This window comes from Meleagris gallopavo, chromosome 1, assembly GCF_905368555.1.
Source record: "Meleagris gallopavo chromosome 1, MGAL_WU_HG_1.1, whole genome shotgun sequence".
NCBI lineage: Eukaryota > Metazoa > Chordata > Aves > Galliformes > Phasianidae > Meleagris > Meleagris gallopavo.
Window position 1 is genome coordinate 186,948,206 of NC_139404.1, and position 13,014 is coordinate 186,961,219.

At 36.7% G+C, this 13,014-nt stretch overlaps 1 protein-coding gene across 22 annotated transcripts in view; it reads right to left on the reverse strand.

The window, feature by feature from the left end:
* The window catches only part of DLG2 (discs large MAGUK scaffold protein 2), a 1,005,161-nt gene that overhangs the window by 38,821 nt on the left and 953,326 nt on the right, over positions 1–13,014 (reverse strand). For all 22 annotated transcript variants that reach the window (XM_085216429.1, XM_085216427.1, XM_085216435.1 and 19 more), the window contains one exon: positions 3,666–3,741. In XM_085216429.1, the coding sequence (XP_085072555.1) occupies positions 3,666–3,741 (76 nt within the window). The remainder of the gene's footprint in view (positions 1–3,665; positions 3,742–13,014) is intronic.

Consider the following 13,014-nt stretch of genomic DNA (forward strand, 5'->3'; position numbering starts at 1 on the left):
CCAATTTCCATTAGTTCTCCAGACTGGTGGGCCCAATACTGAGAGAGCAAGTGTATAGGAAATGTAAATGTTTTAAATTCATCTGTCTTTTTCAAATCTGAATCACTAAGGTAACCAGTGTCCTGAAAATGCTGCCCTTTGCTTCAGTAGCACAGAACAGCCTTAGGGAACCAGAGGAATGGATAGGTTGCTTTGATACTCATCTTAATTACCAATTAGAACAGCTCATGGAGAGTATTATTATGATTAAATAGATGAATTTAGAGACTGAACTTTGTGAACTCATCGGAAGCACAATCTGTGCTTGATAAAATGAAGTTGTGAAGCTGTTTATAGTGATACTGTATTTTTTCCAAAACACATAGGTGTTAGCTTCTTTGTCTGTCTGGATATCTTCAAAAGTGTTAATAAGATCGGGGATTCTGATGATTTTTTATTTTGTCATAAGCTGTACAAACATCTCATCTGCAGCTTAATTTATAAATTACATCTTTGAAGTGGAACAAATAAGCTTTTTTTGCTCAAGGTGAAGGGACTAGAAAATAAAAATTATGAAGACCAGCTGAGGGATTTTTTTTTTTTTTTTTGTCTGGAGGAGGCTGAGGGGAGACCCCATTGCTCTCTACAACTAACAGAAAGGAGGCTGCAGTGAAGTGTCAGACTCTTCTCAAGTGATAAGTGATAGGATACAAGGAGATGGTTGGAAGTGGCACTTAAAGAGGTTTTAGATTGGACATATGGAAGAATTTCTTCATAGAGGGTTTGGTCAGGGATTGTAATGGGCTGCCCAGGCCAGTGATGGAGCCCCTATCCCTGAAGATATTTAAGAGATGAGTGGACATGGAACTAAGGGACATGTTTTAGTGATGGGACTTGGAAGGTCAGGTTGATGGTTGGAGTTGGTGATCCTGAAGATCTTTTCCAACCTAAATGATTCTATGAAAAGTAGACCTGTCGGGTTAAGTCAGAGATCTAGTTAACTCAGCAAATTTTTCTGAATTTGTCCAGTAACATATGCTGTAAACTAAAAGAAATATTATATTTATCTTCTTATAACCTCTCTGCTTCTGGAAATCAATATTATGCCCTGAGCTACATGATCAGAGAGTTAAAAGTTGTCACTAGATCCACTGCTTGAAAATCGAGTTCCTAATTAACTAATTTATGTTTTATACAATACCCTATTATGACGAGCATCAGAATAATATTATGCATTCTATAGAAAGATACCATCCATTCCCTGATTTAAACTCAAGACCATAAGATTTTACCAGTGCTCCCTAACAGTGTTTCACATTCCCTGTTTTTGTCAACATTCTGATTTTATATATATTTGATTCACATGCCAGGGATTGGAGGAGTTTTAATTTAAAAATGCCAGTCATTTTAGATAAGGTAACACATCCAGGTTTGATTTGAAGAAGAGATTTTGGGCTTTTGTAAAATTATCCTGTAGCTATCCATGCTATCAGGTTTGTTAACTGTGTTGCTGAGTGTTCTTAAGCACTTTTTCAGTGAGACACAAGAGCCTGGCCAACTACAAATGTCACACCGTCTATAATAACTTTTTTGTATTAAGATAGCATCAAACCTCTCCCACTTGGCCACATGGCCATGCTCGTGTGAGCTCAAAGGTGCAACAGACAAACCCATAAGCCTATTCCTATCTAAATTTTAGTTTGATTTCAAAACAGAAGACTTCTGCTGGGATTATTGCATTATTTGGGCTGAATTTCTTCCAGATAAAAAAAAGTAAAACATGTACTGTTAGGCAGCTTTCTCCACTTCTTTTTGAACACTAAAAGAAGTGAAGACTAAATGGAACTGCTGATCACTAAAATATACATACATGTAAGTGTACTCAAATGCCACGTTTTACATCATGAAGTTTAATCTAAGTGTGAACAGTTTTTCCTTTTATGCTCTGTCAAATACACCTTTACATTATCTCTTTCCAAAAAGGTCCTAAATTTTCTTTCTTTTTTTTTTTTTTAATGAACAGAAGCAGATTTTTAGCAAACACTAACAATAGAAAATTTGATCCCAAATGGATACAACATCTCAATCTGTAATTATGCTATTTCCTTCACACTGAAACAAACATTGACATGAGTAGCTGGAAGATTAATGTTATGCTGATGACAAAAATGGAAAAACGATTTGGGGAATCAAGAGGTAATTAAATTCTTGACAGACTCACTTGAATAAGTACCATTAGTTATATGAATGAATTATTCCCCTGAGGCTTTGATTATATACAGGAAATAGGCATTTAACAAGTGATTTCACTGGCAATATAAAGCATATTATCTCCCCAAATAAATGGCAAAGTTAATTTATAGGCTTGCAGAGTGTGGCCATTTCAAATGTAAAAATGTAGAACTGATTCCTTAACAAACACAGGGAGATTAAGATTTCACAATGCTGTTTACTGCATATTTTATACCGAGCTGAACTCTGATTCCACATAATAAATAAATAAGGAAAACTTGTTTCAATCAGTACAATTACTCTCCTTTTGCAGTGACCTAAAGAATTGTTTGATATGGCAGTAAGGGAAGTATTTGCAACTCTGAATTTTTATTTTGCTGGCATGCAGAAGCTTTGGACCCTCTCCATTATAAACCGTGTTGCAACAGGAGGAACTTCTCACTCTGGTAATCTGTTATAGGCTGAAGTAAAAGAACGTGATTATCTAGGACAAAGGAAGTAATTCCATTCCCATTACAACGGAAAAATAAAGTAAGAAAATGTTAAGAATGAGAATTTTAAATGGGCAGCAGACCTCAAGAACTGCAGGTCTGAAAGGGACTGCTGAATCACTGTTTTGCCCCTTTGCTAGCCCCTACCTATGACTTTTTCATCTCATCATGCAGGTTTGGCACTTCCCTGTGTTTTCTAAACCCAAATGAGACTTTCTTTGCTGGTGGCTTCAGCCAAATTCTTGTTTTGCTCTGAAAACCCTCACTTGTAAATCCATGCACATCAACTGGACTGTTTTCAAAAGCAAATCCCTGCAATGCTGATGTTAAATATTCACTAGTGCTGCAAATGTAAGCTACTCTTCTGCAGAGAAACTTACCTCCACAGTCAGGACTGTAGGTATTTCTCATGTTCAGAATTGCCAGCCAGAACAGCAGTGTGTAAGATGTTGGGCATCAGAGCCATGAGCACTGCTCATTGTTGGGCATAGTAAAGAAATGCTGCAGAACGACATGGCTGCATAGCACTGGTGGAAGGGAACTTACAGATTTGGTGCTGGCTGGCCCATTGTGAAACACACCCGTGTTCAATGTCTGTCATAACTGTCAAAGCAGTGAGTCTCCAGACCTAAAATTTGCATTCAGAACTCTAATATTCAACCTTTCGTTTGAGATGTAACGCCTTTCCAAATCAGGGAGTTTACATTTCTTTCTCTGTTCTGTTAAGCATATACCAATGTGCACTGTTTTTTTGAAGTCTTTTCTTCTCTAACCTTCATTTATCTAAAACTGCATCTTCCAATTAGGAGGCATTGTCAGTCAGTATTATTCTGAAAAGAATAACTATTTAGAAGATCATCGTATTATACCCTTGTATACTCAAGGTTCCTTAAGCTGCTGAAATTTTATCTACATACAAAATGATTAAAAGTGCAACTTCAAAAGGTTTCATTATTTACATACCCCTTTTGCATCAATGACACCAGGCTTTGCGTTGAACTTCACAGTCTTCAAACGGGCACGCTCCTTCCTTTCCACTCTGTGGGAAACAAAAATAAAGAACCACATGTTGGTTGGAGCAGTGTTTTCTATGATGTGTTTGATACTCAATCTGCTAAGACCACATGGTACATGAAGTGAACACCAAAAGCAAATTTTTACAAATAGTAAGAGATGTCAGGTCACTTCCTCAGCCAATCACAGAATCATAGAATCATTAAGGTTCGTAAAGGCCATGAAGATCATCTAGTCCAACCATCATCTCATCACCACCATGCCTCCTAGGCAGCCCATGAGCAGCATTCTGCTGGCAAACACAGGTCTGGCTCCAAAGATCCTTGGCTTTCTTACATTAACTGAACAGCGCTTCCTCCCAACAAGCATGCAAACTAAAGAGACAAAGTTTCACCTGATGAGTTAAAATGTAAGACACTGCAGTTGGACATAGGAATTTTAGCACTTCTCTTCCTCTTTACCCCATTTTCCAAATTGTTTCCAGCAATGCCCCTTATTACGGTCTTCACTGCAGCTAAAAAGCAATCCAGTAATAAAAGTGAATAGGTTTTAGTGATATTAATGAATTGATTAGCCAGATGAGATGGTCAGATAAACACTGCAGCTGGTCTGACCAGAGCAGACTGGAAGAGGATGCTCCCTTCTTTATGTTTCAGAGCAAACTTTGCCTTGATTCTCAAAAAAACAAAAAAACAAAAAAACAAAAAACAAAAAACAAAAAACAAAAAAACAAAAAAACCCAAACAAAAAGCAAAAAGCAAAAAGCAAAAAACAAAAAACAAAACCAGCAAAAAACAGCATCCACCATGCACAGGCAGATGGTTTGACCACAGCTTTGTAAAGCCCTTTTTATGTATTTAAATCTTTTCACTGTTTAAACACAAAGTTCTTCAAACCTGTCTTTACCAATGTCACAGGTTTTTTACAGGTCTTGCCCTCAGCTTGCTCTGCAAAATGAATGTTGGTTCACTGAATTGGTTTTCAACATGCTGTCCTTGAAACCTTTCTGTTGCTGATTTTTGAAATGAATTCTAAATTTGTCTTCTGAAAGATGGAGGTATGCTATTTCTTACAATATTCAAGTGCAGAGAAGCTTGCTTCAGATTTTGCTTATTTAAAACTACAGTTTTTCCCAAATGAGCTTATCTGAGGAGAGATACAAATGCTTCAGGGCAGAATAACTATTTTCAGCCACCCTAAAATGCTGCAAAATAGGTGGGTGGTCTTTTTTTAAAACTATTATCTCCATGGAAGCAGCATGGAAATATTTTTTTTTTTCTTTTTTTGATTTATTTCAGTGAAGTGGGTGGATTCTGAAGACAAATATGTGGTTGGACTCGATGATCCTTATGGTCTTTTCCAACCTGAGCGATTCTATGATTCTACGTACAGGTACTCGTAACCAAATAGTGTAGCCACGCAAGAAAAAAATATTCTATTACAAAAATAATTGTAAAATGATGTATTTCAGTTTCTTTGGTCTATTTCCAGTTTGGTACCAGGAACTGACCACTCATTAACAGATGGATGCATTGGGTGAGCATATCTTCAGATCAGCTCAGTACAAATGAATCTAGTGTCAAGAATCAAGGGATCTGTAGAAGATGAACCGAAGTGCAGAAGCAGAAGGCAAGAAGGACATCTGTGTTGACAGTTCTCTCATGGCCTGAGCTGGGAAACCAGAGCCGACAACCCATGTGTACCCACCTCATGGGATCGAAGAGCCCAAAAGGCAGTAATATAACACACAACTTGCCTCAGCCTGCACCATTCTGTTAATTCTGTTTTTAAAGGAAGTTGAAATGTTCCAATGAAAGCCTCAGTGATTATTTGATCCTAACATTGTTTCAATAAATACAGTTTTGGAAAGGAAATGCTACCCTGTATATGCAACACCTTCACAGTGAGAAAATACCAAGTTCTCTGTAGGAGAGAATTATCTTTAAGAGACAAAAAAATAATTGACAATAAGCTAAAGCCTGGCAAATACAGATTAAGAAAAACACAAAGTTTACTTTTTAATGGTTAAAAAATTTAGCCTTGAAAATAGCACAGAAGAAGTATATCTGGCATCCACATCTTAGAATCTTGACTGAAAAAACACAATTTCCAGTCACCAACGTCAAGGAAAAAAAAGACATACAAGATAGGCTTATAAAGGAGATCAGACAGTGTTCCTTTTCTGTCTCTAAATAACATGGATTGGTATTAAAAGTTTCCATTATTTGGTGAATGGGCATGATTTTAAAAATGTTTGCAAACATTAAAATCTATCAGCACAGGGAGACATGCAGTTTTACCTTGGTGAATGATATAGTAGATTATAAAAGTCCATCCCAACTACAAGATTTACTCATGGTTATATTTAACTTTTTAATGCAATATGCTCGAATAATAACACCAGTAACTCTAATAATGATCTGAGAAAGGGTGAGCTCTCTCTTAAATGCAATCAAATTCCATGAAAGGCACAAGCAGAGAGAAAAATCTACTGCAAAGGAAATCTACTGAAAGGAAAAGCTCCTATTATCCTTACCTTGACTAATACAGTCATAACTATAAAGATAATACTTACTATCTTTGCAAAATCATCTACAGGATCTACTGGCTAAGTCACCTACAATTGAAACAATAACACTGTTTGTCTAGGATTATAAATTTCTCTAGGAAATCTAAGACCAATCTTGCAAAGCTAGCTTGTAACAGCTCAATTTTTATTAGACAATAAATATTATCTGGAGAGAAAAATGAGGTTTATTATATCCGCTAAATTGGTCCAAATATATCTCTTTTTGTAACTTGCACAGTTTTCCACAAATGGTATTCAAATATATTCTCTTAAACCTCTTGGTTTCTAAGTCTGGATAGTAAGATTGCTTCGTTTTTGGTATTTTTTTTTTTTTTTTTAAATACAAACTCTATTTTTTGATAGAATGATAATTAGCACAACATGTTTCCTTCTGTCTGAGTGGGCTTATATATTTCCTACTGAAACACAGTGAATGCTGGTTACTATAGCTACAGTTTAAATTTAGAATAAATGCATTTCTCTGTATGTGTGGAATATTCACATGGAAACAGCTCAAATGCAGCTTTTAAATTAAATCTGTGTTATTAAAACCACATGAACAGTTTTAAACTCAAACTAGCAGATGAAGTCCCCTGATAACATCAGTAAGAAATGAAGACTTGAGGCTGTATAATTGCTTAAATAGGATGGATGCCTTCTGAGAAAATAACTACCTCAAATGAACACAGTATTCAACTTATTAATCTGTGTTAACATTTAAACTCATGCCAATCCTTTCTACCTTCCTCAAACATCTGCTTTTAACTTCATTTCTTTTTCACTGCATAAAGAAAGTTGAAAATTAGATTGAAGAGTGGACCTTATTTATGAAATTCTTCATAATTAGCAGCAGGTGGGAATGGCTGCAATCTACAGGCAGAGAAGGCAAGATGAGGAATGACAGAAACATTCTACATTGCTTTGAGTAGTCCATAAATAACAACATTAAGTGCCATTAATCCTCCAGGCAAATGTATCAACAGTGTTCATACATGGTTATAATGCCTACTGAATATTACAAATATTTCATAATCTACACACAGTTTTGTTCTTCATTACAATTTTTCTGATCTTTGTACAATACAAGTCTTTTCAGTTATTATATAGCTGAACCAAAAACTTCCAAGCTGAAATTTTATGTGTCTCAGGACAAATACAATACTGCTGCTGCCCGAAGTGTTGTTGAAATGGGTTAACTCTTGGAGAAAGGCTCACATAAAATAGATGGTTGTGCCCAGGATATAAAATTCTTTTAAAGCTCTTCTGCTCAGGTGCTTTAATGCCTTCACAGAATCACAGAATCATAGAGTCATAAAATGACTTGTTGGGTTGGAAGGGTCCTTAAAGCCCATCCTGTTGCAACCACCTTCCACGAGCAAGGTTGGCCCCCACCAGCTCAGGGTACCCAGGGCCCCATCCAACCTGGCCAACACCTCCAGAGATGGGGCACCACAGCTTCTCTGGGCAGCTGTGCCAGAACCTCACTACAGGAATAGGTTCATTTATTGGGTAAGAGACTTGAGGTATGATAGGAGGTTGCTCTGGTACCCAGAGTACATTTCTCTACTTTCAGAAGATATCATCTCACTATCCAAATGTCTGAAATGCTTTGTTTCAATGTGTGCTCCGGAGAAACCTGATAAAATTTTGTTCTCTGAAGATTTTATCTTTGTTGAGTGGCCACAGTGTAGACTGCAGTGAACTGAAGTTTTTTAATTTCTCCTTAAAGCTACTGGGTCATTTTTTGCCAGAGAGCCAAAAAGTGAGTGAAAAATGTTGGGAATTATGAAAATAAAAAATAATGAATATCAGTTTTTTAATGTAGCTTTTTGTATTTATATTTCTTTCATATAGCTCTTAGAAATACGTCTTAGTAAATATTTAAAAGGAACGCTACTTTGAGCACTTTTAGCATGTATCTTCAGTTTTGCAATTGCTACATTTTAACAAAAAAAAAAATCACGACTCTCCTTATCACCAAGACAAAGTGGGGTTCAGCACAAAGAGTTTTTCACAGTAGCTAATGCTGTGAATGCCTAAATAACAAAGGAGTAAATTCTTCATACTTCTCCATTCCTTCAGCTGCTAGAAAAATCACCATCCCTTAGGTAACACTTTGAACGATCATCAGAAGAAGCCACTTTTAAAGGAAGAAATGTTTCATTTAGAATGGTATCCGTTTTTTATTTACCATTGTTGCACAAAGTAGGATTATAAACTGGTTGTGCGGAAGATTAAATGAAGGGGAACAGTTTCCATCTGCCAAATTATGCAAAGACTCAAATTTGCAACAAAGGATTGACTAATATACACATTAATCTCATGCCCCTTTCTAATTATAAATCTGCTTAGTAGAGTTATGAGTTATGCCTATAACTGTTGCTGGACATCAGTGAAAAGAGCCTAGTCCCATCCCTTTGACTCCCACACTGGAGATAATTATAAACACTGACGGGATCACCTCTCCACCTTCTCCAAATGTGACTTTGGAACTGAAAACCTTGAGTTCCATGGGGAGACAACCTCATCAAGCACAACTAAAGTGGATTTCATGCCCCCACTTTTAGTTTAGTTTAGGCTCTCCAAGTGTAGTTCCCTGCAGAAACATTACAGCGTAGAGTAAAATGGTCTAAGATGATCTGAGATGTAGGACAGCAGGAGTACATCTCGTGTAGTCATTCTCTACAGTGATGCTCATTCATAACAAGTTTCTTCCTGGACCCTAACTGGGGAGAAAAACTTATCATCTGTCCTGAGTTACCACATCACTACTTGTGCAACTGCAGGGAGAGTTTGCTCTCAAGAGGAGGTGAATTCTTGAGGAGTGAAAAACCGTGAAGAATGGCATTGCTGACTTTTGTGGCTACACTCAATTCCAGGGCACCTGTACTCACAGAAGGACATATATTTCTGCTTTATTTGCCTGGGCTCCTTGTATGATGGAAGGACAGAGTTACTGTGTCATATGGATGAACTAATCTATGATTCTATCAGGGAGATGTAATAAGACAGATTTCTACCTGGATTCCCAACCTTGTCATCTTTCTTGGTAGCAAACACTTTGCAGCACTTTTTTCAAAAATGATCAAGATTTATTCTCCTTTTTCCATGTATCGTCAAAGGAGTGGAGAAGTCTTCAGTGTTTCCTCACTAGCAAATTTGAAACTTTAGTTCGTTTGGTTGCTGTCTTCTGACTCATCTCCTGAAGAATGAGAACTTACTACTGTAATGAAGCATCTAAAGGCATAGTAATATCTAACCACTATTCTGTTTCTTGAAAATGGATCTTTGGGATTCTTCAAAATGAGATTTTCTGCTCTTTTTTGTGCACCAAAAACAAAAAGAAGTTGAGTACAACTCAGACAGACATGAACTGTGAAACCCCACTGTTGGAGGTTAATGGACCACTAGGAATTTTCTCAGTGCCTTTATAAAAGCACTAATCAGTTTTCTCAGTAGAGATGTAAAATACCAAGTGAGACATGCTTTAATCTTTAATAACTAATTAATCACTGATGTAGAGTAAGGATGCAAATAAGAAACTGGTGTCTGGAATCAAATAAAATGGTTACAGTAACCTAATTTGCATAGATTTGGCACTGAGGCATTCTGCAGAATTAAAGCAATTTTCAAATCCAGCATGAGAACTGTTAAAAGGAGAGTTATCGCATAGAAGAATGCAGTATAAAATGGATTCTGGACAGAACATGCTGTATTTTACATCTTTGCTAATGTGCTTCTTCATGTCTTGCTTCCAGGATATCTACTTTACATTTGTTGTGCCTGCAACAAACATACATTTGTTGTATTACATCAAGTGAAGCATAACAGACAATGCAGATCACTATTTATAGACCAAATATGTTGACTCAGTGCACAGTTTTCCATTGCTTCTATTCTTTGCACTGTTTAGCTTTGCTTATGTTAAGTTACAGTATACCGATAAGCTCTCATTCGCTAAATTATTTTTGAGTATTCCTGAAGTGGCAACAGAACGTGTATTTTTCACTAGGAGAAAACATGCTCTCTTATAGATCTCCATCTTCACTAAGGAAAGCCACTCGCTTATAGAAAGCAGCTGAGCCCTTGGTCAATATTTTATGAAAATGTTAGACCTAATGCCAGTGGGAAGCGACTTCTCATAAAACTGTTGAACAACCTTATTCTGTTTAAAAGTGAGGGGCTGTTTTCCTTTTTTCCCATAATTGCTAGAGAACAACAAGAGAATTATAAGTACACATACATATCAATTTTACTCTGTATTTATTTTGTTTCCGTTAGGTTAGTAAGTATAGTCAGGTAACTTTAATTATAGACAAAGCTTACAAGATCATGCCATGTAAAAAAGTTTTATCATCTAAGGATTAAAGTCTTAAGAGATATTTAGAAAGGTGGACAGTTTGTAGGAGACCATTAAAAATAAAATTCACTTGAGTGGATAAACATGCCCTTCTGCCAAGCTGAGCAGAATAACAAATTTGAACTGGCTTTTTGCCCACGGGGACTTCTGTTCTGAGGAAACCTCTTGTTCCTTGTCCTTACAAATGTTTGCAAAACATTGCTTTTTATTTTTTTTCTCCCATTTTCTTCTCAAAGGAAAGTGTGGTTACATGTGTGCTTTGTGAGCATGCTGTCCATTTGATAACACAACTGTGTGGTGCCATCACGCACATTTATTTGGTATATAACAGGGATACGAGTTACATAATTTTTTCAGCTACCTGAAAATGGAAATCTTGGAGTGATGTACAACACAAGTGATTTAGTCCTGTAGATAGCAGAAGGTTTATGTGAATGATTTAGTGTTACAGGACCAAATCCTGAGTGCCTACATAGGAAGTAAATAGAAATAGGAAGAATTTAGGCAAGACTGTTCTGGGGGCAATGCGTATGACACTGCAGAATAAAATCCTTTTGGATCCACAGATCAGAGGTGCCACAACCTGTAAAATACCAAAGCTTGCCATTCATGAAGTTGGAGATTGCTATTGTATGGGGATTGCAATTAACCCCCCCCCCCCCCCCCCCCCACACACACACAAAAAAAAGAGTTGTAAAATCAGTGCCACAGCAAATTAAATTGTCTGTACTCTTGAATTAAAGTGTATGTGGAAGAATTTAATACACTCTAACTTATGCACATTGGTTTCACGCTTTTTGTTAATTGACTTTTCTGAATGTAAGAATTTCCATTGGGAGGGAGTCTTAGAAATAGGCTGCTCTGCCTGCTACTGCCCCTTATGGGAAGTTGAGCCCATTTACTTAACCTGAAAAGGGAAACAAAAAATTATAGTGAAAAATATGTAGAAATTAAAATCTAAATTGATACATCTAAATGTAATAAAAATCCAATGAAAATATAATTCTACTGGCCATTCTAGTATAAAACATAGTAATTTCTGATGATCAGCTAGTAATTCATGTAGTTAAATGTAGTGTTCAAATAGGACCATAAGCTGCTGAGACATTGGTATAGGACTTGAAGGTGTGTCGCAGGACCTGGGAGATCCTCTATGGCACAAGAACTGTTTTCCGCTGTCACTGTAGGCATAACTTGGATAAATCTTTGTGGTGGATGTGGAACCAGGACCAATTTGGCCTGTTATGTTTGTTTATTAATACTATATGGTAACAGCTATTTGGTTACTGTTAAAACACAGGTTAGGTGGTTTACAACCTCTTATGCTGAAGTCCTGTTGTAGCCAACATCAATATATCCAGAATCATAACACTCACTTTTATAGCACTGTATTTGGTTTCTACCTCAGAACCATGGTGCAGAACAGCAAATACATACAAATGTCCATAAAAAATGGACAAAATGTTGTCTCCAGATGAAGAAAGGGTTACAGCAATACTATAGCACTGAAGAACATTTAGATCCCTCAGTGGGATGACCTCCTCAACAATTTGTGAGATTTGGTCCTTGCACAGATCAATGGAGAAACACAAGGCCATTGTCATTTCCGTGCGCACTCTTTCAGAAACCCTCCTTTAGCTGCCGTGCTACTTTCCAAAACTCCCTCTTAAAGTTTGACTTCATAATTTAACAATGAACAAGGCATCAAGTCCACATTGACAGGCAGCCCTGAAATCTAAAGGCAAATATCTTTCAAACTCTATTGAATCACTAAGAGATAAAGGCTGGTAATGTACACAACATCCTGGAGAGAATAGTGAGTGGCAGCTCCCCCGCAATTACAAATTATGATTTCTCCTGCTGTATCACATACATCATAGAGAAGAAAAGGAGTCTGGAGTCTTGATTTATTCTGCAAAATTTATCTTATCAGCTTATGCTGCAATGTCATTGTTTGAAGGTGTCTTTTTGAAAAAATATTAAAAAGAAAGGTAAGAGTAAATGCTTGAAAGCAATTACCATTATACAATGCTTTAAAGAAATAACATATTGTATGTGTCATGGTTTTGTGTGTGTATATACATATATTTTTATATTTTTATAAACATCTATATACATACATAAGCATACATACTAAAGTGAAACTGAAGAGGTTAGTGGCTTTTAGAGCTATTCCATAATGATTTCACTTATGAAAAATGTGGGGATTATACATTAGCTGTTGTAGGACTAGAGAGAGAGAGCAAACCAGAACACTAAAGACCCACTCTGGCACTAATAACCCCTGGATTTGTACAGCCTCCCCTTGACCCAAAATGCAAATAATTGTTGCAGTCCCAAAGGATAAATGCATGGGCAAAGGAAGGAGG